This window comes from Chelon labrosus (genome assembly GCF_963514085.1).
Source record: "Chelon labrosus genome assembly, chromosome: 8".
Lineage (NCBI taxonomy): Eukaryota > Metazoa > Chordata > Actinopteri > Mugiliformes > Mugilidae > Chelon > Chelon labrosus.
This window is the reverse complement of record NC_140358.1, coordinates 30,705,991-30,732,200: the sequence shown is the minus strand read 5'-3', so window position 1 is coordinate 30,732,200 and position 26,210 is coordinate 30,705,991. Positions and strand designations below refer to the sequence as shown.

General features: G+C 48.4%; 1 protein-coding gene across 1 annotated transcript; it reads right to left on the bottom strand.

Annotated features, from left to right (window-relative positions):
• Positions 1 to 565: 565 nt before the first annotated feature.
• On the bottom strand, positions 566 to 25,294 carry polr2b (RNA polymerase II subunit B). The gene is made up of 25 exons (XM_084550208.1): positions 25,170 to 25,294; positions 24,416 to 24,488; positions 17,026 to 17,176; positions 16,819 to 16,931; positions 16,519 to 16,738; positions 16,270 to 16,428; positions 15,933 to 16,097; positions 15,638 to 15,834; positions 15,426 to 15,545; positions 14,993 to 15,179; positions 14,710 to 14,853; positions 14,437 to 14,576; positions 14,242 to 14,353; positions 13,876 to 14,030; positions 13,493 to 13,691; positions 13,232 to 13,400; positions 12,936 to 13,032; positions 7,300 to 7,394; positions 6,813 to 7,063; positions 6,628 to 6,717; positions 5,421 to 5,528; positions 5,153 to 5,266; positions 4,660 to 4,820; positions 4,380 to 4,575; positions 566 to 785 (listed from the first exon to the last, which is right to left on the bottom strand). The coding sequence occupies exons 1-25, from the start codon at positions 25,186 to 25,188 to the stop codon at positions 696 to 698; spliced, it is 3,525 nt and encodes a 1,174-aa protein (XP_084406334.1). The 5' UTR covers positions 25,189 to 25,294; the 3' UTR covers positions 566 to 695.
• Between the last annotated feature and the right edge of the window lie 916 nt (positions 25,295 to 26,210).

Here is a 26,210-nt window from a genome sequence, read left to right as displayed (position 1 = left end):
GTACACAGGACATGACGTTGGCGTGAGGAACGTACAAGTTCACGGTCATTTCACTGTTGATGCATCTGAACTTTTCTCTGAACGAGTACGTACGGAACGTTTTTGTCCACACGCACCCTTCGTACATGAGGCCCCGGGTCTCTAACCCTAACCCGTCATCCGCTCACCTCTCATGCAGAGTGATTACTTATTAGTTATAACTCTCCTGTAAAATAAAACACAGTAACAAAGTGCTACAAAAGTAATGGCTATTGCTAATTTATCCACTGTTAAAGTCGTGGATACAACACAACATCCAGAACTAAACAGTAGATGGCAATAAAATGACACTTTTTTAAAATACATTCCAGGTTGTTTTTTGTAAAAGGACAGCAAATGTAAACATTTTCATAATATACTTGTTCTTCTTTGCACTAAAACAAAGGAAACATTTAGATTTGTTGTTATTTATTAGGTTATTGTACTAAAATATTTCTGGTCCGGCCCGCTTTAGATGAACTAAAATGAGTTTGACACCCCTGGTCGAAAGCAAGAGCTTTACAGAAGAGAAACACGACTCAAGATCTAAAGAAAAAAATGATTTATTTGACTTGTACAAAAATGAATGAAACAACTTCAAACTAAAAACATTTAACTAAACTTCTACGTTTACTTCCTGCTTCTGATGTCACATCATATCCGATTGGCCAGGCTGTCTATGACGTCATCATACGAGGAGCGATACTCATCGACATCAGCTCCTGGAAAAGAAGCTTACAGGCGTATGGCATTCGGACCAGAGAGATCTGACGGAGCGAGAGGAAGCAGAGGTGAACCGACAGAAAAAGATCAACAACAGGACTGATGTCTGCCTGTCTGCCTGTCTGTCTGTCTGTCTGGTGTCTGCCTGTCTGATGTCTGCCTGCCTGTCTGCCTGTCTGTCTGTCTGGTGTCTGTGTGATGTCTGTCTGCCTGTCTGCCTGTCTGTCTGCCTGTCTGATGTCTGTCCGTCTCTGTGATGCCTGTCTGATGCCTGTCTGTCTGTCTGCCTGATGTCTGATGTCTGATGTCTGTCTGATGCCTGTCTGTCTGTCTGCCTGTCTGCCTGTCTGCCTGCCTGTCTGTCTGTCTGTCTGTCTGTCTGCCTGTCTGTCTGTCTGTCTGTCTGTCTGCCTGTCTGTCTGATGTCTGCCTGTCTGATGTCTGCCTGCCTGTCTGTCTGCCTGTCTGATGTCTGCCTGCCTGTCTGTCTGCCTGTCTGATGTCTGCCTGCCTGTCTGTCTGCCTGCCTGTCTGTCTGCCTGTCTGCCTGCCTGTCTGCCTGCCTGTCTGCCTGTCTGTCTGTCTGTCTGTCTGTCTGTCTGCCTGCCTGCCTGCCTGTCTGTCTGTCTGCCTGATGTCTGTCTGATGTCTGCCTGTCTGTCTGTCTGTCTGTCTGTCTGTCTGATGCATGTCTGCCCGTCTGTCTGTCTGTCTGATGCATGTCTGCCCGTCTGTCTGTCTGTCTGTCTGTCTGTCTGATGTCTGCCCGTCTGTCTGATGTCTGCCCGTCTGTCTGATGTCTGTCTGTCTGCCCGTCTGTCTGATGTCTGCCCGTCTGTCTGATGTCTGCCCGTCTGTCTGATGTCTGCCCGTCTGTCTGATGTCTGCCCGTCTGCCTGATGTCTGCCCGTCTGTCTGATGTCTGATGTCTGTCTGCCTGATGTCTGCCTGTCTGATGTCTGCCTGTCTGCCTGATGTCTGCCTGATGTCTGCCCGTCTGTCTGATGTCTGTCTGCCTGATGTCTGCCTGTCTGATGTCTGCCTGTCTGCCTGATGTCTGCCTGATGTCTGCCTGTCTGTCTGATGTCTGCCTGATGTCTGCCTGTCTGCCTGATGTCTGCCTGATGTCTGCCTGTCTGTCTGATGTCTGCCTGATGTCTGCCCGTCTGTCTGATGTCTGCCTGTCTGTCTGATGTCTGTCTGCCTGATGTCTGCCTGTCTGATGTCTGCCTGCCTGTCTGTCTGCCTGTCTGATGTCTGCCTGCCTGTCTGTCTGTCTGCCTGTCTGTCTGATGTCTGTCTGCCTGTCTGTCTGATGTCTGCCTGCCTGTCTGTCTGTCTGTCTGTCTGTCTGTCTGTCTGTCTGTCTGCCTGCCTGCCTGCCTGTCTGTCTGCCTGATGTCTGTCTGATGTCTGCCTGTCTGATGTCTGCCTGTCTGTCTGATGTCTGCCTGTCTGATGTCTGCCTGTCTGTCTGATGTCTGCCTGTCTGTCTGTCTGTCTGTCTGTCTGTCTGATGCATGTCTGCCCGTCTGTCTGTCTGTCTGATGCATGTCTGCCCGTCTGTCTGTCTGTCTGTCTGTCTGTCTGATGTCTGCCCGTCTGTCTGATGTCTGCCCGTCTGTCTGATGTCTGTCTGTCTGCCCGTCTGTCTGATGTCTGCCCGTCTGTCTGATGTCTGCCCGTCTGCCTGATGTCTGCCCGTCTGTCTGATGTCTGATGTCTGTCTGCCTGATGTCTGCCTGTCTGATGTCTGCCTGTCTGCCTGATGTCTGCCTGATGTCTGCCCGTCTGTCTGATGTCTGTCTGCCTGATGTCTGCCTGTCTGATGTCTGCCTGTCTGCCTGATGTCTGCCTGATGTCTGCCTGTCTGTCTGATGTCTGCCTGATGTCTGCCTGTCTGCCTGATGTCTGCCTGATGTCTGCCTGTCTGTCTGATGTCTGCCTGATGTCTGCCCGTCTGTCTGATGTCTGCCTGTCTGTCTGATGTCTGTCTGCCTGATGTCTGCCTGTCTGATGTCTGCCTGTCTGCCTGATGTCTGCCCGTCTGTCTGATGTCTGCCTGTCTGTCTGCCCGTCTGCCTGTCTGTCTGATGTCTGTCTGCCTGATGTCTGCCTGTCTGATGTCTGCCTGTCTGCCTGATGTCTGCCTGATGTCTGCCCGTCTGTCTGATGTCTGTCTGCCTGATGTCTGCCTGTCTGATGTCTGCCTGTCTGCCTGATGTCTGCCTGATGTCTGCCTGTCTGTCTGATGTCTGCCTGATGTCTGCCCGTCTGTCTGATGTCTGCCTGTCTGTCTGATGTCTGTCTGCCTGATGTCTGCCTGTCTGATGTCTGCCTGTCTGCCTGATGTCTGCCTGATGTCTGCCCGTCTGTCTGATGTCTGTCTGCCTGATGTCTGCCTGTCTGATGTCTGCCTGTCTGCCTGATGTCTGCCTGATGTCTGCCCGTCTGTCTGATGTCTGTCTGCCTGATGTCTGCCTGTCTGATGTCTGCCTGTCTGCCTGATGTCTGCCTGTCTGTCTGTCTGTCTGTCTGATGCATGTCTGCCCGTCTGTCTGTCTGTCTGATGCATGTCTGCCCGTCTGTCTGTCTGTCTGATGCATGTCTGCCCGTCTGTCTGTCTGTCTGTCTGTCTGTCTGATGTCTGCCCGTCTGTCTGATGTCTGCCCGTCTGTCTGATGTCTGTCTGTCTGCCCGTCTGTCTGATGTCTGCCCGTCTGTCTGATGTCTGCCCGTCTGTCTGATGTCTGCCCGTCTGCCTGATGTCTGCCCGTCTGTCTGATGTCTGATGTCTGTCTGCCTGATGTCTGCCTGTCTGATGTCTGCCTGTCTGCCTGATGTCTGCCTGATGTCTGCCCGTCTGTCTGATGTCTGTCTGCCTGATGTCTGCCTGTCTGATGTCTGCCTGTCTGATGTCTGCCTGTCTGCCTGATGTCTGCCTGATGTCTGCCTGTCTGTCTGATGTCTGCCTGATGTCTGCCTGTCTGCCTGATGTCTGCCTGATGTCTGCCTGTCTGTCTGATGTCTGCCTGATGTCTGCCCGTCTGTCTGATGTCTGCCTGTCTGTCTGATGTCTGTCTGCCTGATGTCTGCCTGTCTGATGTCTGCCTGTCTGCCTGATGTCTGCCCGTCTGTCTGATGTCTGCCTGTCTGTCTGCCCGTCTGCCTGTCTGTCTGATGTCTGTCTGCCTGATGTCTGCCTGTCTGATGTCTGCCTGTCTGCCTGATGTCTGCCTGATGTCTGCCTGATGTCTGCCCGTCTGTCTGATGTCTGTCTGCCTGATGTCTGCCTGTCTGATGTCTGCCTGTCTGCCTGATGTCTGCCTGATGTCTGCCTGTCTGTCTGATGTCTGCCTGATGTCTGCCCGTCTGTCTGATGTCTGCCTGTCTGTCTGATGTCTGTCTGCCTGATGTCTGCCTGTCTGATGTCTGCCTGTCTGCCTGATGTCTGCCTGATGTCTGCCCGTCTGTCTGATGTCTGTCTGCCTGATGTCTGCCTGTCTGATGTCTGCCTGTCTGCCTGATGTCTGCCTGATGTCTGCCTGTCTGCCTGATGTCTGCCCGTCTGTCTGATGTCTGCCTGTCTGTCTGTCTGTCTGATGCATGTCTGCCCGTCTGTCTGATGGCCGTCTTACCTGTGTCTTGTTGCGGCAGCCTCGACACTCGTACGTGTGTGTCCTGGTGTTGGCGATGGCCATGAGTCCACACAGGTTACAGACGTGAACCTGGTAGGGATCAGATGCCTCGAACAGGCGCTCTCTGAGGAACTGAGCAGCTCCGTGAGCGATCTGACAGTCACGCTCCATCTCGCCGAAGCGCAGTCCGCCATCACTGAGGACAAACAAGTGAGATGGTTATTAGCAGGTAGGCACAGTCTACTGCTATTTGAGACAGACGGGCAGATGTGTCCCTCACCGTGATCGTCCCTCCATTGGCTGTCTGTTGAGGATCTGGACGGGGCCCCGGGCCCTCGAGTGGATCTTGTCGTCCACCATGTGCTTCAGACGCTGATAATACGTTGGACCAATGAAGATCTGAGACGTCAACTTCCTCCCAGTGAAGCCGTTGTAGAGAACCTGATGACAGATCACTAATCAACATCCAGCCATCCAAAGCTTCAGCACTGAACAGTTAAGAAGGCAGCACACAGAAACACTTTACGAAACTAAACTGACGTGATCGTTGACTTCTGATGATTTGATGTGAACTAAAAATTACTGTTCGTCCTGTAGAATTCTGAAACAACACAGTCTCTGGTTTCTAAACAACAGAACGTCTTAACTCTCAGAATGTTTCCAACAGATAAACGGCTGCTGCTACGACCCAGCAGTAGATGGTGATAAACAGGAATAAGTGAAAACAGACGGCCCAACTGTAACAGGAAGTAAACATCATGACCTCCTCTGACCTCATTTCCTCTGAGATGGTATCCATATTCAGACAGCAGGTTTGACACCTTCTGTACGTTGACAGCATCATTAAACGGCGTGGCGTCGCCAATCTCCCCTTTGTTTGCAGAAACCTGAGGAGAGACAAAAATGAGTGAGATGCTTGTCAGTCCACAAGTCAAAAGACAACTCTGTCACGTTCATAAACTGATCCAGCTTTATTTTTACCATAACACACGTCAAATTAAGACCTTAATAACAGACATTATCAGAGTTATTGAACTATACCTTTCCCTGCAGACACTCAATCAGATGACCAACTGTCATTCTAGACGGGATGGCGTGAGGGTTGATTATGATGTCAGGTGTGATTCCCTCGCAGGTAAACGGCATGTCCTTCAAAATAAAACACATCAACCAGTGTATTGGTTTAATCATGGTCACAGTTAATGTGTAGTTCATGTAGCGTTGTCACGATACCAAAATGAGTAACCCCGATACTATACCAGACAAAGTATCACGGTTCCGGGTATTATCGCGATACTGCGGCCTTTTTTATTTATTTTTTTATGAACTGCAATGTATTTGTACAAGTTATAAATACTTATTAATTACTTATAATGTTGAGCAAAATTAGTGGTGCCACTGACGACGCCGCGGCAGACTCGCCGCTCGGCCCGGTGCTTCTGCCGTGGTGAGTGTTGTCTCGTGTTTGTGGCTGTAAGCCGTGAGCGTCTGGGTGAGACAGAACTTTAGCTTGTCGTTTGTTTTGAAGCAAATTTCTATTGAAGCAGAGCTGTCTTCATGGAGTTCGTTCTTGCCGGCAGAAACACACGAACAGCCAATCAGCTAACAGACGGGCGGACCCAGCGGGCGGAAACAGCCTATCATATCCCCAGACGTCACCAGTAACAGGCAAACAGCCAATCATTCAGCAGCTGTGTAGTTCGGTTGCAGTAGTCGCCATGTGAGTTTGTTTACAAGGGAGTAGAGTAGAGGCGGCCGCTATGTAGCGGAAAGTGGCACCGGTAGTATAGTAATCCATGGTAGTACCATCGTGTAGAATTTCTAGTATAGTAGGAACCGTTACGATTTGGCAACGCAGGGTACCGTGGGTACCGTGGAACTCTAAGTTCATGTTCATCAAATCATCAATGTTTAACCCAACAGCTGCTGCTGAAGCTAATTCAGCGTTCACACTGTCTACAGAGAGCTGACCAAACACTGTTCACCTCCGACCTGCTCCATCCCTGTTGACTTCTTGTTGACTTCCAACCTGTTCCTTTCCTGTTGACTTCATGTTTACCTTAGACCTGTTTACTCTCTGTTGACTTTCTGTGTAACCTCCTGTTCACCTCCGACCTGTTCCTTTCCTGTTCATTTCCTGTTTACTCCCTGTTGACTTGCAGTTTACCTCAAGACTGTTGACTTCCTCTTTTACCTCCAACCAATTGACTTCCTGTTTTACCTCCAACCAGTTGACTTCCTGTTTTACCTCTTGTCTGTACTGGATCCCGCAGGTTCCCTTTTGTCCGTGTCGGCTGGCAAATTTGTCTCCGATCTGAGGAATCCGGACTGAACGAACCTGCAGAAAACCCAGAAAAAACATCTGTAAAACAAACTTCATCTGCTCAGAGAGACGTGAGAGGTGTTGTGTCAAGTGATGCTGCGTTAACTCACCCTGATCTTACAGAACTTGTAGCCCTCCTGGTTCAGAGTAACCATGACCTGGTCCACGATGCCAGTCTCACTGGTTCTCAGGAAAGTGCTGCAGTCTCTCTTTGTGTAGCGCCGGTTGGTGCTGTCCAGCTCGTCATCGTTCTCGGGAAGCGTCACCGTCTTCCCGATGATCACGTCTTCACCAGACACACGAACACCGGGCGCAATGAGTCCGTCATCATCCAGCTTCTCATAGATGGCATGTCTCATGCCTGAGGACAATCAGACCAGCGACGTAAGATTAGCCCCGCTCTGCACCGACACCTTAGAGCTGAGATCTACAGCCCACTCAGGATTTTTATTAACATGAGTCCTGGGAGAACTCCGATCACACCTGACGTAATTTCCAAACATGAGACTTTTGAGAAGACAGACAGACATCCCCTGAGACTTATGTTTAGATGCCTGTTTAGTTTTTGTGCATGTGGAGTTTGTAATGAGTTCTCACCTTGACAGGTTTCACGTGTTGGCTTCTCAAAGATCTCCTCCTGGTCAAAACCTTTCTTAGACTCCTGCTCTTTGTACGACCGATAGAAAACAGACCTGAAATAAGAAAGCCATACTGTCACTGACACAAACCATAGACAGTATGAAGATGGACGTCAAAACAGCTCCTCAAAAGTGGAGCCAAAGCAAGAAATTCTCCCCCGGTGTCTGGCTGCAGTATTGGTCATAAGCTCCTCCCCCTCCATGTTAGTGGGCGAGACATGGACCAAACTAAAACACTTAAAGACACATCACATATTTTTTTTTTCTCTGGGGCGGCACAGTGGTGTGGTGGTCAGCACTGATGCCTCACAGCCAGAAGGTTCTGGGTTCTAATCCAGGCCGACTGGTTCCTTTCTGTGTGTAGTCTGCATGTTCTCCCTGTGTCTGCGTGGGTTCTCTCCAGGTTCTCTCCAGGTTCTCCAGCTTCCTCCCACCGTCAAAGACATGCTGGTTAGGTTCACTGGTGATTCTAAATTGGCCGTAGGTGTGAGTGTCTCTCTGTGTTAGCCCTGTGATAGACTGGAGACCTGTCCAGGGTGGACCCCCCCTCTAGACCAATGACAGCCGGGATAGACTGGAGACCTGTCCAGGGTGGACCCCCCCCTCTAGACCAGTGACAGCTGGGATAGACTGGAGACCTGTCCAGGTGGACCCCCCCTCTAGACCAGTGACAGCCGGGATAGACTGGAGACCTGTCCAGGGTGGACCCCCCCCTCTAGACCAGTGACAGCCGGGATAGACTGGAGACCTGTCCAGGGTGGACCCCCCCCCCCTCTAGACCAGTGACAGCTGGGATAGACTGGAGACCTGTCCAGGTGGACCCCCCCCCCTCTAGACCAGTTACAGCTGGGATAGACTGGAGACCTGTCCAGGGTGGACCCCCCCCCCCTCTAGACCAGTGACAGCTGGGATAGACTGGAGACCTGTCCAGGGTGGACCCCCCCTCTAGACCAATGACAGCTGGGATAGACTGGAGACCTGTCCAGGGTGGACCCCCCCCTCTAGACCAGTGACAGCTGGGATAGACTGGAGACCTGTCCAGGGTGGACCCCCCCTCTAGACCAATGACAGCTGGCATAATGAACAGTTCTCCAACCTGCCTATGATTCCTCTTACATTTTCAAACTGTCATGTAACATCATCAGTTTGTATCATCAGATTCCACATGTACACTTTAGTCAGATATGTGTATCTATGACAGATGTATGTTTATCTTGCTGTTCTCTTCTCTCTTTCTTCTGTCTGTACCCGGCTGGCCTTAGGCTGATGGTTTCTCCATATGAGCTGGTTCTGGTTCTGGTTCTGCTCAAGGTTTCTTCCTGATAAAAGGGAGTTTTTCCTGCCAACGTCGCCTTCAGGCTGCTCTGGGGGTTTCAGGCCGGGTTTTGTAAAGCGTCTTGAGACGATTTGTATTGTTATTGACGCTATATAAATAAAATTGAATAAGCTCCAGCAGACCTCACGACCCTTAACAGGAATAAGTGCTTACAGAAGATGAATGAATGAATAATTTTTTTCAAGGATGGTTTCTGTCATTTTAGGTGGTTAATATAACGTTGATGAATGCTGAAGTGTCAGTTTTCTGGATAAATTTTGTTTGTTATTTGAAGCTGTAGAAACAGGAAGTGACATAATGGCGACTACCGGTTACCATGTCACGCGCTCTGTAAAGCGGTCCCGTAGGACCATGAGAGTAGTATTAATTAAACAAAAACGTGAGTGAGTCTGGAGGAAGTGTGGTCGGGTCATCGATATCACGGACCATATGGCACAGACTCTGGCTCCAAAGTCACAAGAGGGCACCACCCGTATTCCCTTGAAAACATCATACTTATATAATAAATAATACCATATTTATATACAGTCACTCACTGGCAGGTGTAGCAGTGGCTGAGATTAATGGTCAACTATGATGAGACAGTCTTATGGATGTAATTAACCTAGCATCTAAAACACAAAGCCTCCCCGATTCATTTTCAATGGCTATAATTACAGTGATCCATAAAAAAAACAAAGACCCCTTAAAATGCTCCTTTTTTTGACCAACTTCACTCTTGAATGCGGATTATAAATTGATTTCTAAAGCTTTAGCAAACAGGTTGAGTAAATTCTTACCAAAATTGATAAATCTAGATCAGGTTGGTTTTATCCAGAAGAGATCCTCTGCCAGTAACGTGTGTAGATGACTGAATGTTCTTCATATGGCAGCCTCCAGTACTGATCCTAGCATAGCTGTCACCCTAGATGCTGAAAAGGCCTTTGATAGGCTTGAGTGGTCCTACTTATTCAAGGTTCTGTCTAAATTCGGATTTGGCTCCTATTTTATTAATTGGGTCAGAACGCTTTATAAGAAACCACAAGCCAAAATAATTACTAATGCACAAATGTCCACTGCTTTCTCCCTGAGTAGATCGAGCAGACAAGGGTGTCCCTTGTCCCCTGGGCTCTTTGTTATAGCTGTCCAACCTCTGGCCGAGACAATCAGACAAGACTCAGAGATAAAGGGTGTGAAAGTGGACCAGACCATACATTAAATCTATCTTATGGCAGATGATATCATTTTGTACTTAACAAATCCATTTGATTCCCTTGCTAAATTAAAAACTGTTTTGCATTCATTTGGATCTATTTCTGGATATAAAGTATATTACGACAAAAGTGAAATTCTCCCACTCTCAAACTTTGACTATGGTGATCAGCAGCAAAGAGGCCTGTTTAAATGGTCTCCAAGTGGGATAAGATACCTGGCAATGATGGTGGATAAGAACCTTCATAAAATATATACAAACTTAATTACTTATCACTAGTCGAATAATAGAGGATTTACAGAAATGGATAAACTTACCTATTACTTTGATTGGCTGAATAAATTGCATTAAAATGAATATATTACCAAGGTTGCAGTACCTCTTTCAGTCCTTACCGACTCCAGTGCCACACGGCTTTTTTAAAAACCTTTATGAACAGGTTAGACAATTCATATGGAATGGTAAGACTCCAAGGGTCTCAATAGAAAAACTTACATGGTACTATAAAGTGGGGGGTCTTTGACTGCCTCACCTTGAAAAGCATTATTTGGCTGCCCAAATGTGACTTGTCTCTTTTCTTTTTGAAAGGGAAAATGCCCCACCTTGGGTTTCAGTCAGAATGTATGCTCTTAAAGAAAATATTCCTGCAGGCTTTATCTATAAATGGACAGCTACAACTATCTCCAACCCTGTCTTGATCCATATCATCAAAACGTGGCATGAAGTCCGGAAAATGATTGGACTAAAACACATATTTTCACCCAAAACACCACTGAAACAGAATGAACTCATACCTATGTCAGTGGATAATAAGACCCTGGAAATGTGGCACCAGAAAGGGATTCATCATTTGGAGGACTGTTATGAGGAGGGGTCCCTGATGTCTTTTGAGGAACTGAGGAGGAAGTATGATCTGTCCAGCAAAAACTTTTTCATTTACAGTTAAGATCATTTCTTCAATCTGTTTTGAGAACTGACTTTACACCTGCTCAGTGTTCTGGAAGAACTGCTTCATGAGGGTAACACACCTGGTCTTATCTCAAAGGTGTACTCTCCCTGATGGATGGTGCTCCAATATGGCGTCAATTCAGTGCCATAATCTGCGCGCATAAAGACCACTCTCTACACGCTCACCGACACTTTCTGCGTGCTCGCGGTCTCTGTGTACGCGCTCGCTGTTTCTCTGTGCTTTCTACTCGGTCGCCTTTGCTGAGTTTTGGCACTTTGGGGGCGTGCATTGAATAGACGGCCTCGCAACCCCCCTCCTTTCTGATTGTCCACTACAGTCTCCAGGTCAGAGCCAATCCGAGGCAGAGTAGGGCGGGTCATCAGAATCAGACTTTATTGGCCAAGCATGTTTACACATACAAGGAATTTGCTTTGGTCCAAAAGAATAGACCGTGGCTACCCTAAAAATGGGGGCAGGAAAGGGGAGAAAAACAAGAGGAGAGAAGAGGAGAAAAAAGCAGCTCCCAGACTACACTCCTCTGGGGGGAGTACAGTGTGGGACCTGGAAAAAACCTCAGCAACATAAGCACATATGAGCACACTTCACAACATAAGAAGTCAAAACAACTTGCACCGGGGGAAGGGAAAGGGGGGTGGAGGTGTTCCAGCGTAGACAGGCATCCCCCGGCCACAGCCAACTACGGCGCGGCCTTCGGACCCCGCCTGTTGCACTGGATGGGTAAAAGCTGCGAAGGCGTGGGATTGGGGGTAGGGAGGTGAATTGCATTCTGTGCATGTGTGTGAATTCCGCGGTTGGCAGAATTTGATTGCTCAAGATGTCAAAGAAAAAAGAGGTAAGTTGAGGAACAGACAGATATGCAATGCTAGGCTAAAACAGCAGTAGCTACATTTAAAGTTGCTACAAAAAGTTGCTGACCCAATACATAACCTTCTCATAACCTTCTGTTATAGCGGTCTGATCACAGTGGATGAGACCTGGCAGTTTCCTGGGGGGAAAAAAACATTTTCATGGGGCTATCATGGCTGACATCTCGATCCGCAATCAAATTCTGCCGCCAACCGCAATGATGACCCGCCCTACTCTGCCTCGGATTGGCTCTGACCTCGAGACAGTAGTGGCCAAGAGTCACAGCGAGAACGCAGAAAGTGTCGGCGAGCACGTACACAGAGACCACGAGCACGCAGAGAGTGACGGCGAGCGCGCAGAGAGTGGCGGCAAGCGCGTAGAAAGTGGTCTTTATGCACGGTGATTATGGTACTGAATTGACGCCATACTCCAAGAGCATCTCCCATTAGATCCTCAAACCTGCTTATTAGGAGATACTACAAATACTGATGCACGGTTAAGAAAACCTCAAAAGAAGTTTCTCTCATTGGCCTTGTGTGTTGACAGGAAGTGCATCGTCATCACATGGAAGTCTGACTCCCAGCTTTCTATAGGCAGATGGGTTTCAGAAATGAATAGCTGTGTTCCACTTGAAAAAATAACATGTACACTAAGGAAAGACTATAACACTTTAACAAAGATGCGACAACCTTATTTGGCATATATGGACACATTGTCGTCCTCTATGATGGACAGGTTGTAGATTTACAAGCGCCTTGCCTCTCGACCGTTTTCGTTATTTTTATTTATTTACTTATTACTATTATTTTTCTCTCTCAGTTTGTTGGTGGGTGGGTTGGAGGAGGGGTTTGGAGTTGTATGATTGTGTTATCATGTATATTTTGTTGAGTTGAAAACTGAAAATAAAATATTCTAAAAACAAAAAAAAAAACTATGATGAGACAGGATGAAGCATGCAGCTAGGTGTCTGTTATATTACTTTAATAGTATGTCAGTGATGTTCATTTTGTCAAAATGACACCAGAGGGAATCTGAGGTTGGATAAGAGGTTGTTGGTATTGCAGGTTCAAGACAAAGGAGACGCTAACGACTTTAAGTTTTGGAAGGTCTGCAGACAGTCTTCACAAGCACTTCCTATAATATGTTATTTTTAGTTTAAGTTTTGCTCTTGTTTGTTGTGTTACAGTACATTTTAAATCTCTTCCTCGAATTCATCTGACGGAACTCTTGATCGCTCAGTCAGGGACTCACCTGAAGAAGCCTCGATCCACAGCAGACCTGTTCATGATCACAGAGTCCTCCTGGTTGTACCCTGTGTACGAGGCGATCGCCACAATTGAATTGATGCCTGCAAAATATCAATAAGGTTTCAGTTAGAGACACATGGAAGACCTTAATCTGAAACCGCAGACTGGACTATTTAATTCAATTTCATTTCTATAGCATCAATAACAAAACAAACTGTCAAAGTCTGCATCAGCGGTAACTCCCGTGGATGTGCCTTACCCACAGACATGTGTGTATTAGAGTGTCCAGGTGTGTGTTACCTGCAGGCAGCTCTCTGAAGCGCAGGTACTCCATGGACCGAGTGGTGACCAGAGGTTTCTGAGGGTAGTATAGTACGTGAGCCAGTGTGTCCATTCGTACATGGAAGTTGGTGATGTAGACGCCCATGGCCTGTTTACCCATGGCCGACTGGTAAGTGTTCCTGGGAGACTGTCCAGAAGAGAGGGTTCATTAGTTCATCAAAGAGAATGATCCTTCAACAGCAGAGCTGCTTCTCTTCATGCTGTGATGACTGTTTGTACCTGGTTGTGGTCGGGGAAGGGGATGATGGAGGCGCAGACTCCCAGGATCATGGATGGGTGGATTTCACAGTGGGTGTAGGTGGAGCAGTAGGCCACGCCCTTTTCTTGGAGGTCATCAGGGGTCATGGCGAGCATGACCGTCTCCTCCTCCAGAGTGTCGATGTACTCAACCACACCACTCGCCACCAAGTCCTGCCAGCTAACCGCCAAACAAACAAGACCTTACTTCACCAGAATCAGGAACCATCAACAACTTACCTCAATCTAACTTCAAACAGACAATATGAGGGGGTTTTCAGTATTTTCTTACCTGTAACAGTCTGTCTCACCTGGGTTTGGCTTAGAAAAAGTTAATTTTAGGACTAGGCGGAGTCACGTCTTACCTGTAGTTGTTGTACTCCCTCTCCTTCAGCTGGTCGATGTGTCGTCTCTTTAGCAACAGTTTCTGTTTCTCAACTATCAGCAGAGGTCGGCAGATTCGTCCAGCATCTGTGTAAATTCTGATCTCACGTTCTCGAATGTCTCTGATCATGGAAACCTGAGAAGGTCAGAAGAGACAGGAACACAGCTGTGATGGTATGATATATGAAGGCTTGATTTTTTTAAACATGATAAAAATGTGGAAAGATAAATCTGCCATTATCCTTTCAGGGTGCACTGCTATAGAACGTCACTCTTGATTTATTAAATGTTTTTAAAGCCACAAACCGTCTGTGGCTGGTTTCCTGTTAGAGACCAATGGAAGTTACCTCAGACACAATGATGTCCATTTGTCTTCGGAGCTTCCTCAGTGTGTTCATCAACTGTTCTGGGTCTTTGTGGATTCCAACCCAGCAGCCGTTCACAAAGATTTTAGTGGCACTAAAACATGAAAAGCACAATAAACACGTGGCACTCAACTCACTGAAAATGATGAACAATGAAAATCACACAGAATAACTTACTCAGCAATGGCAGCAGGAGAAATTTCCTCCAAGTTCTCCATACTCCACTCCTCCAGAAACTCCAGGATGGGAGACGGCTGTGAGCCCACAGAGATGTAGGCCATCAGGGCCAAGTTCTTCACCAGACCCACAGCGTGACCCTGTAATGACGTGAAATAATCAAAACCCAGCACTTTGATTTCTGGGATTAATCTGGATTAAATCAGTGTTTTGTGATGCCTGAGTATTTTCTTATATCTCAGTTTATTATCAAATATTCTGTGTCCCTCTTACCTCGGGGGTCTCGGCTGGACACACCATTCCCCAAAGTGTGTTGTGAAGCTGTCGAGGTTTTGCCAGTTTTCCATCTCTGCCGATTGGAGAGTTGACTCGACGGAGGTGGGACAGAGTGGATGCGAAGGTCAAACGGTTCAACACCTACAAGAATAAAAATCACGACAATGTTTAGACGATCGGTCACATTCTGACTGATACTGTGATAATGAACTGAAAACCTGTCTGTCACAGTGAGCTCTTTGAAGCAGACTTCTTTGGGTTATACCACTTATGAAGTCACCTGTGACACTCCCGCCCGGGCCTGGTGAGCCTTCTTGACATCGCCCCAGTTTCCAGTGGCCAGTGAATATTTAAGTCCATCTGAGATGATTCGAGTTTTGATGGCGAGCTCCAGGTTGAAGTCTTTTCCTCTATCGATGAACTTCTGAGCATAAATCCTGATCTCCTTCAGCAGGTTCTTAAACATACTGAACAGAGGAAAGAGGTTTCACAAGATTTTGGGATCCCATTCAACATCACCTCTTTCACAGCACCTCCTCACCGAGACCTTCTTCTGCAGTTTGTTGGTTCATTAATCAATCGTTTAAATAAACTACTGCTTTGAATAAAAGTCTTTCAGCATGAACCTTTTAGTTTAATTCATAAAGAATTGACCACTCTGTCTGTGTGTGTGTGTGTGTGTGTGTGTGTGTGTGTCAACTAAGAAATCCCACCCTCTGAACAGGAAGGCCAATAGTGGCCCAGCAAGGTCCAGCCTCTTGTTGCCGTAGTGATCTCTGTCGTCCAGCTCTCGTCGGCCCAGGGCAGCAAGCAGCAGCCTGTGGACCATGTACCTGAAAACACAGAAACACGCTGTAAGTCACACTAACATTCACAGGATTCACTTGTAGAGGTGTAGATCAGGTGTATCTCAGCTGGGACTCACCCTAAAAAGTAAGCCTTCTTGGTCTCACAGAAGTCGCTGACTCCGACATGCGGCAGCATTTCTTTCTGCAGAACTTCTTTAGCGTATTTGATTCGTCTCTCTTTTGTTACTCCGGGTTTGGCTCCTCTGGAACCGATAAAGTTCAGGGCCACGTTCTGCTCCTGGATCACAAACGCTTCGTCCAGAGACGGCTTCACCTGGGAACACAGTCACAATCCAAGAGATGGGGCTAAGACTGTCTGACCTGATAACCATGAAGTGACAATCTAGACTAATAACGGGCAATCAGACCAACCATTTCCATCATCTCTGGGTCGTCAAAGTCATAAATGATGTGTTCCAGGATATCTCTGTCAGACACGAAGCCCAGAGCTCGAAACACGATGATGATGGGAACTTCCTGTCTGATGTACGGCAGCGTGGACACGATCCTCTGACCGATCGCACTCTTCTTCACTCCCTGACAGAAACAGTTAATCAATAATCAATTAGTTGGCCAGACTTCCTTTAACAAATGGCAACCATTAACATGTTTCATAGTCAAAGGTACATGACTTAGTGTCTGTATAATGCTGTTTCCAGGTGAACAGACCAGGTATGTTCAGACTCTGCCAGTGAATGTCGTGGCTCACCTGTCCTCCTCTGGCCATCATGCTGACCCAGATGGTGCTGGTGGGCCGAGAAGAGTTCTCCAAACAGGACCGACACTCAGCTGTGTAAGCATACTTTGAGTCCTTCTTGGCAAAGACGTACACTGTGTTGGTGGCCATCTTTTCCTGAGCAATCAGCACCTGTAACCCACCAACAACCAGTTCTAAAGTGAACATGAAGCTAGCTATGCTAAGCTAACTGTTAGATAACCCTACGATTTTAGAGCGTACCTTCTCGGAGCCGTTGATGATGAAATACCCCCCCGGGTCCAGCGGACACTCATTGAGCTCACACAGGTCTCTGTCCGTCAGGCCACTGAGCAGGCAGTAGGTGGAGCGAAGCATGATGGGAATTTTACCGATGAAGGTCTTCTGGTGTTGAGTCTGCAGTTGATCCTCTCCTTCCTTTATGATGGTCTTTGTGATGTCAACATACAGGGGGGCTGAGTACCTGGGGGGACCAGTGAGACAGGTGAGACCGGTCTGGATAAGTCTGGTGGTCTTTGAGACATGAGACCAGGTGAGACCTACGTCAGATTTCGTAGTCGTGCTTCATTGGGCATCATGGGAGACGGCGCTCCGTCTCTCTCCCAGTGGGTGGGCTTTGACAGGTAGATCTGCTCAAACTTCAGCAGGTAACGAGGCTGACACAGAAAACAGAGGTCACAGCGGTTACCCAGAAACCCCCACACCGACCCACAAAATCTGTCTGACGGCCCAAAACCCTCGTGGTCTCACCGGCTCCTCCACCTCCCCAGAGGTGTGTTGGGCTTCAGCCTGCAGGTCGATGGGCGGAGCATCCTCCACAATCCTCTGAACAGACATCTGGATGAACTCATCAAATGAATCCAGCTGCTGCCGCACCAGACCCTTCTCGTCAAAATAAGAGCTGGAGGAGAAGACGGAGACATGTCAAAATAAGAGCTGGAGGAGAGGACAGGGACATGTCAAAATAAGAGCTGGAGGAGAGGACAGGCACATGTCAAAATAAGAGCTGGAGGAGAGGACAGAGACATGTCAAAATAAGAGCTGGAGGAGAGGACAGAGACATGTCAAAATAAGAGCTGGAAGAGAGGACAGAGACATGTCAAAATAAGAGCTAGAGGAGAGGACAGAGACATGTCAAAATAAGAGCTGGAGGAGAGGACAGAGACATGTCAAAATAAGAGCTGGAAGAGAGGACAGGGACATGTCAAAATAAGAGCTGGAAGAGAGGACAGGGACATGTCAAAATAAGAGCTGGAAGAGAGGACAGAGACATGTCAAAATAAGAGCTAGAGGAGAGGACAGAGACATGTCAAAATAAGAGCTGGAGGAGAGGACAGGGACATGTCAAAATAAGAGCTGGAAGAGAGGACAGAGACATGTCAAAATAAGAGCTAGAGGAGAGGACAGAGACATGTCAAAATAAGAGCTGGAGGAGAGGACAGGGACATGTCAAAATAAGAGCTGGAAGAGAGGACAGAGACATGTCAAAATAAGAGCTAGAGGAGAGGACAGAGACATGTCAAAATAAGAGCTGGAGGAGAGGACAGGGACATGTCAAAATAAGAGCTGGAAGAGAGGACAGAGACATGTCAAAATAAGAGCTGGAAGAGAGGACAGAGACATGTCAAAATAAGAGCTAGAGGAGAGGACAGGGACATGTCAAAATAAGAGCTAGAGGAGAGGACAGGGACATGTCAAAATAAGAGCTGGAGGAGAAGACGGAGACATGTCAAAATAAGAGCTGGAGGAGAGGACAGGGACATGTCAAAATAAGAGCTAAAGGAGAGGACAGAGACATGTCAAAATAAGAGCTAGAGGAGAGGACACAGACATGTCAAAATAAGAGCTAGAGGAGAGGACAGAGACATGTCAAAATAAGAGCTGGAGGAGAGGACAGGGACATGTCAAAATAAGAGCTGGAAGAGAGGACAGAGACATGTCAAAATAAGAGCTAGAGGAGAGGACAGAGACATGTCAAAATAAGAGCTGGAGGAGAGGACAGGGACATGTCAAAATAAGAGCTCGAGGTAAAGACAGAGTTTCTATATCATGAAGAGAATAGTTCAATTCTTCTTTGCTGCAGTTTGACGGTCATCCCGATCGTACAGACGGTCGTCACCTGGTGACGGTCATCCCGATCGTACAGACGGTCGTCACCTGGTGACGGTCATCCCGATCGTACAGACGGTCGTCACCTGGTGACGGTCATCCCGATCGTACAGACGGTCAAAATAAGAGCTAGAGGAGAGGACAGGGACATGTCAAAATAAGAGCTGGAGGAGAAGACGGAGACATGTCAAAATAAGAGCTGGAGGAGAGGACAGGGACATGTCAAAATAAGAGCTAGAGGAGAGGACAGAGACATGTCAAAATAAGAGCTAGAGGAGAGGACACAGACATGTCAAAATAAGAGCTAGAGGAGAGGACAGAGACATGTCAAAATAAGAGCTGGAGGAGAGGACAGGGACATGTCAAAATAAGAGCTGGAAGAGAGGACAGAGACATGTCAAAATAAGAGCTAGAGGAGAGGACAGAGACATGTCAAAATAAGAGCTGGAGGAGAGGACAGGGACATGTCAAAATAAGAGCTCGAGGTAAAGACAGAGTTTCTATATCATGAAGAGAATAGTTCAATTCTTCTTTGCTGCAGTTTGACGGTCATCCCGATCGTACAGACGGTCGTCACCTGGTGACGGTCATCCCGATCACGCAGACGGTCGTCACCTGGTGACGGTCATCCCGATCACGCAGACGGTCGTCACCTGGTGACGGTCATCCCGATCGTACAGACGGTCGTCACCTGGTGACGGTCATCCCGATCGTACAGACGGTCGTCACCTGGTGACGGTCATCCCGATCGTACAGACGGTCGTCACCTGGTGACGGTCATCCCGATCACGCAGACGGTCGTCACCTGGTGACGGTCATCCCGATCGTACAGACGGTCGTCACCTGGTGACGGTCATCCCGATCGTACAGACGGTCGTCACCTGGTGACGGTCATCCCGATCGTACAGACGGTCGTCACCTGGTGACGGTCATCCCGATCGTACAGACAGTCGTCACCTGGTGACGGTCATCCCGATCGTACAGACGGTCGTCACCTGGTGACGGTCATCCCGATCGTACAGACGGTCGTCACCTGGTGACGGTCATCCCGATCACACAGACGGTCGTCACCTGGTGACGGTCATCCCGATCGTAGAGACGGTCGTCACCTGGTGACGGTCATCCCGATCGTAGAGACGGTCGTCACCTGGTGACGGTCATCCCGATCGTAGAGACGGTCGTCACCTGGTGACGGTCATCCCGATCGTAGAGACGGTCGTCACCTGGTGACGGTCATCCCGATCGTAGAGACGGTCGTCACCTGGTGACGGTCATCCCGATCACGCAGATGGTCGTCACCTGGTGACGGTCATCCCGATCACGCAGATGGTCGTCACCTGGTGACGGTCATCCCGATCGTACAGATGGTCGTCACCTGGTGACGGTCATCCCGATCACGCAGATGGTCGTCACCTGGTGACGGTCATCCCGATCGTGCAGATGGTCGTCACCTGGTGACGGTCATCCCGATCACGCAGATGGTCGTCACCTGGTGACGGTCATCCCGATCACGCAGATGGTCGTCACCTGGTGACGGTCATCCCGATCACGCAGATGGTCGTCACCTGGTGACGGTCATCCCGATCGTACAGATGGTCGTCACCTGGTGACGGTCATCCCGATCACGCAGATGGTCGTCACCTGGTGACGGTCATCCCGATCGTACAGATGGTCGTCACCTGGTGACGGTCATCCCGATCGTACAGATGGTCGTCACCTGGTGACGGTCATCCCGATCGTACAGATGGTCGTCCACCTGGTGACGGTCATCCCGATCACAGAGATGGTCGTCACCTGGTGACGGTCATCCCGATCACAGAGACGGTCGTCACCTGGTGACGGTCATCCCGATCGTAGAGACGGTCGTCACCTGGTGACGGTCATCCCGATCACAGAGATGGTCGTCACCTGGTGACGGTCATCCCGATCGTACAGATGGTCGTCACCTGGTGACGGTCATCCCGATCGTACAGATGGTCGTCACCTGGTGACGGTCATCCCGATCGTACAGATGGTCGTCACCTGGTGACGGTCATCCCGATCGTACAGATGGTCGTCACCTGGTGACGGTCATCCCGATCGTACAGATGGTCGTCACCTGGTGACGGTCATCCCGATCACAGAGATGGTCGTCACCTGGTGACAGTCATCCCGATCAGAGATGGACGTCACCTGGTGACAGTCATCCCGATCATACAGATGGTCGTCACCTGGTGACAGTCATCCCGATCATACAGATGGTCGTCCACCTGGTGACGGTCATCCCGATCGTACAGATGGTCGTCACCTGGTGACAGTCATCCCGATCGTACAGATGGTCGTCACCTGGTGACGGTCATCCCGATCATACAGATGGTCGTCACCTGGTGACGGTCATCCCGATCGTACAGATGGTCGTCACCTGGTGACGGTCATCCCGATCATAGAGATGGACGTCACCTGGTGACGGTCATCCCGATCACAGAGATGGTCGTCACCTGGTGACAGTCATCCCGATCAGAGATGGACGTCACCTGGTGACAGTCATCCCGATCATACAGATGGTCGTCACCTGGTGACGGTCATCCCGATCGTACAGATGGTCGTCCACCTGGTGACGGTCATCCCGATCGTACAGATGGTCGTCACCTGGTGACGGTCATCCCGATCGTACAGATGGTCGTCACCTGGTGACGGTCATCCCGATCATACAGATGGTCGTCACCTGGTGACGGTCATCCCGATCGTACAGATGGTCGTCACCTGGTGACGGTCATCCCGATCGTACAGATGGTCGTCACCTGGTGACGGTCATCCCGATCGTACAGATGGTCGTCACCTGGTGACGGTCATCCCGATCACAGAGATGGTCGTCACCTGGTGACAGTCATCCCGATCAGAGATGGACGTCACCTGGTGACGGTCATCCCGATCATACAGATGGTCGTCACCTGGTGACAGTCATCCCGATCATACAGATGGTCGTCCACCTGGTGACGGTCATCCCGATCGTACAGATGGTCGTCACCTGGTGACGGTCATCCCGATCGTACAGATGGTCGTCCACCTGGTGACAGTCATCCTGATCGTACAGATGGTCGTCACCTGGTGACAGTCATCCCGATCGTACAGATGGTCGTCACCTGGTGACGTCCGCATTCAATACTAAAGTCAGTTCAGTCTAAATGAACATTAAATGTCGTCACTGTGTCAAACCTCAGAGGGGTATTGCACAAAACCAAGATAAGGGATTAAGCCGGGATATGTTGGTTATCCCGGCTTAATTTAGCCTCAAGTCGGTTGCATGAAAGCAGCTCAGACTTAACCCGGCCAAGTTACTATGGTGATTTATTCTCTGCAGCTAGCCTGCTCCAGACCAGGCTAACAGCCAGGCTAAGATTAATCCTGGTGATCCACCTGTATTTCCACCGTCAATCCTGTGAGGAGTTAATGTGTTTTACAGCACGTCCATGGTCTTTCTGGGTATGTTGCATCATTTTAATTATCCTGTATTAAAATATTACATATATATATATATATATATATATAATCATTTCTCATTTCATTTAAATCTGTTGGCTGTTTGTAATTGCAATAGTCTTTTTATATTGATTTAAGTGGTAGTATTATTACTCAGGCCAAGTGTTATATTGCTATGACTGCTTGTCAAATTGCCGTCAGAGGTTTCATAAATATGTGTTTTATTGCAGTAATTGAGATTACAAAACACAGCTGATGAAGTTGCAAAGTTTTCAGTGAAATCTGTGACAAGGGCAATATGGCATTTAGGCGTGAAAGAGTCTTCTGGGACAGGTCAGACCCGTTGGCCTTTGGAGATGACTATCTCATTGAAAGATATAGATTCTCAGGTGATGGACTCAGATATTTATGTAGACTGCTGGGTCCAAAAATACAGCACCAGACAGCGCGAAGCCATGCTCTCAATGTACCACAGATGGTCTGTGTTACACTGAGATGGTTTGCAAGTGGGAGCTTCCTTTATCCTGTTGGGGATGCAGAAGAACCTCAATTAAGGAACCATTTGCCGCACAATAAGACGTGTTTGTCTGGCGCTGAAACATATTCATCACCTTCCCTGGCCACAGAAGACCCCTCTACATCAAGGAGGAGTTTTACAAGACTGCAGGTAACCTCAATTTCAATGTGCAACCATTAGTTTCTAATTTGATCAGTCACAGTTGGATACTCACTATTCTTTGTTACAGCTTTCCCTAACGTCATTGGTGCAGTGGATTGCACACATGTAAGGATCAAACGCCCCTCAGGAGAACATGAGGGAGATTACATCAACAGGAAATCCTTCCACAGCATCAATGTTCAGGTAAGACTGATTTGTGGTTATGGCCTACAGAAATTAATTCTGTGCATTTAATGACCTTAATACGTTACAACTTAACATTTCAGATGATCTGTGATGCTGACTGCCTTGTGAGTAATTTAGAGGCAAAGTGGCCTGGCTCAGTGCACGACTCCAGAGTCTTTCAGGCTAGTCCAATTTACGAGTGGCTTTCACAAGGTAGGCCACACATTTATTTTTTATTTGTACTGTAAGCACCTTGGACATCGTGTGTGTCACTCTGCTGTGTTTTCTAAATGATATCTTGTATTGTCAGGTGAATTCTCTGGTGTGCTGCTGGGAGACAAAGGATACGCCTGCGAGTCATTCCTCTTGACTCCCCTTGCGGACCCCCAAACCCCACCACAGTAGGCCCACAACCATGCACACAATAAAACAAGGGCTCGAATCGAGATGACATTCGGCCTTCTGAAATCTGGGTTTCAGTGCCTGCACTACCTGAGGGTTCCCCCGGACACGGCCTGTGACGTTATGGCTGCATGTGTAGTACTGCATAACACTGCAGGCCCCCCGAGTGGCTGTTGATGTTGACTGGGAAAATGCTCCCATCTTCCTAGTCAACACTAATGGCAGACTCGTGAGGGAGCAATATATTCATATAATTTTTGGATTTAGCCTCTTTAGTTAATAAAAGATCTTAAATGTCACTTTTTGTTGTGTGCATTTTGCTTAGCATTGGTGGCTCTTTTAAATTCTACTTTACATTCATGAAAGAGGGAGGACACCACAATGTTTTCTAGTTTTTAAAAAAAACAAAAACAAATTATTGATTGATTTATTGATTTGATTTTGTTCCATGTGCAGTAATACTACAATATGTACCTTGTATGAAGCAGACAGCTTCTGTGGCTGGGACAGAGTCGGTTACTGTCCCTCCCTGATCCCCTCCATCACTGGCCTCCCTTTATTTAAAGTCACTTACCAGCCTGCTAAATGTTCTTATATTTATTTTTAACTTGCTGCCAGGCCCTTTTATGGCCAGACAAGTTTGTTCTTTATTAAAGATAGAAAGATAAAATAGATAAAAACGTAACATGAGAAAAATAGATTGAACACACACATTGTGGATCCTTGTTTGCACTTAATCATACTCTACATTTCCTGAGTAACTTGAAAAGTAACTCCTTTAGTCCTTTTTAATTGTAGCCTAATTATGACGGTTCCAATGGAGCACTGTTTATTAATTGTACAGTTTTGGACTACTTACGCATTAAGCCGGTCCGCTATTGTCTACCAGGCTTTCTCGCGTTCTTTAATTATGGCAATAGTATTGCCTTTTTTCATATTGAGTCTTTCACCTCTTCGTAAAACTGCATCAGGAGCTGTTGTTCCGTGGCTGTGAAATATGACGCGCGACTTTTATTTATGTTCTCATCAGTGATTCTGTGAGTGATCGCGAGGTCTGTTTAAGTATCCCGTGAACGCGCACTTATCCCAACTATCTTCATCTGGTTTAACATAGCCGAGCCTTTTAATCCTGGCTCGGCAAACGTGCAGCCAATTAAGCCAGGATGCGCCGAGCAGGCTAAGTCAAGCCGCGCTTGCTCAATTATCCTGGATTTCTTTATTCTAGTTTTGTGCAATACCCCTCAGGTCATCTTGTGATCTATCGTTGACTCTCTGGTCCCTTCATAAACACATTGAAAACGCTCAGGTGAGAACAGGTAAATTTACCTGATGACGATCCAGCACGCTTCCTGCCACAGATCTGGAGTGATTTCATCCTCATCCTCGTCGTACTGATTATCTGACAGTGAACAAACGATGAGTCGTCAGTATTAACCAATCAATCAACAGCTGCTTAAACTCAGCTACGTTTTCTGATCAATACACTTCATGTTTTCAAATCACATGAAGTATATTTTAACTGGTAGACTCCTAAACAGTTGAAAGTAATACCCTAATACTTTAATAGTCTAATACCACGATAGCTATAATAGTTAAAGACTCTAATCCTTTAATAACCTAATATAAATACTTCTTACATCCCAGAAAAACAAAGCTCTAAACCTGGTTGTGTGAACTTTAATGAAGCGCCTCTGAGTAGCCTGTTAGCCTGTTAGCTTGCTGGCCTGTTAGCTTGCTAGCCTGTTAGCTTGCTAGCCTGTTAGCTTGCTAACGTGCTAGCTGAAACAAAGCAGTGCGCCGCTGTCCTTTCCTGTCTTTAGCTTTGGGCCAGTGAAGACTCGCGGCGTCCCGTATGTTGATGAATGTCTGCAGATGTCTCTGACGGCTCGTACATATCTGTAGATGTTTGTAATATTAGCCCGTGTGTTTTAACAGTCTGCTGTGTTTTGATGATGAGCTAGCACTAGCCGCTAACGGAGGCCGGTATATATATAAATTAGCGTCCTGTTCCCGTATTAATAAACGTAACGAGTCGACTGCTAATACGATTTTTTTTAGATGTAAACATTTATCGGCTCACCTTCGTCCTGGTCGTACATGTTTTATCTCCGGTAAGTATTACAATCAAACAAACTGAAAACTCCAACACGACGTTAGGAGTAACAGCGCGCCTGCGTGCGGCGTCTTCTTCTTTGTTACGTTGACAGAAGTCGCGCCCTCTACCGCGCTCTGCCGTCCTCTACCGCCCTCTACCGCGCTCTATCGTCCTCTACCGCCCTCTATCGTCCTCTACCGCCCTCTACCGCGCTCTGCCGTCCTCTACCGCCCTCTACCGCGCTCTGCCGTCCTCTACCGCCCTCTACCGCGCTCTATCGTCCTCTGCCGTCCTCTACCGCCCTCTACCGCGCTCTGCCGCCCTCTACCGCCCTCTACCGCGCTCTATCGTCCTCTACCGCCCTCTATCGTCCTCTACCGTCCTCTACCGCGCTCTACCGTCCTCTACCGCGCTCTACCGTCCTCTACCGCCCTCTATCGTCCTCTACCGCGCTCTACCGTCCTCTACCGCGCTCTACCGTCCTCTACCGCGCTCTACCGTCCTCTACCGCCCTCTATCGTCCTCTACCGCCCTCTACCGCCCTCTACCGCGCTCTACCGTCCTCTACCGCGCTCTATCGTCCTCTGCCGTCCTCTACCGCCCTCTACCGCGCTCTGCCGTCCTCTACCGCCCTCTACCGCGCTCTATCGTCCTCTACCGCCCTCTATCGTCCTCTACCGCCCTCTACCGCGCTCTATCGTCCTCTACCGCGCTCTGCCGCCCTCTACCGTCCTCTACCGCCCTCTACCGCGCTCTGCCGCCCTCTACCGCGCTCTACCGCGCTCTGCCGCCCTCTACCGCGCTCTATCGTCCTCTGCCGCCCTCTGCCGCGCTCTACCGCGCTCTACCGCCCTCTGCTGCCCTCTACCGCCCTCTACCGCCCTCTGCCGCCCTCTACCGTCCTCTACCGCCCTCTACCGCCCCCTGCCGCCATCTACCGCCCTCTGCTGCCCCCTCACTTTGGACTGAGACACTGCAGCTGCTCATACTTCTTCTTTTGTTTTAACGGCCTGTGGAACCAGCGTT

What these genes read in the sequence shown, in the direction of transcription:
- polr2b (XM_084550208.1), bottom strand. An exon ending in TCATCAACGGCTCCGAGAAG is followed by an intron (nt 16,429 to 16,518) that starts GTACGCTCTAAA and finishes GGTGGGTTACAG; the next exon opens with GTGCTGATTGCTCAGGAAAA. An exon ending in TTGAGTGTCTGCAGGGAAAG is followed by an intron (nt 5,267 to 5,420) that starts GTATAGTTCAAT and finishes GTCTCTCCTCAG; the next exon opens with GTTTCTGCAAACAAAGGGGA.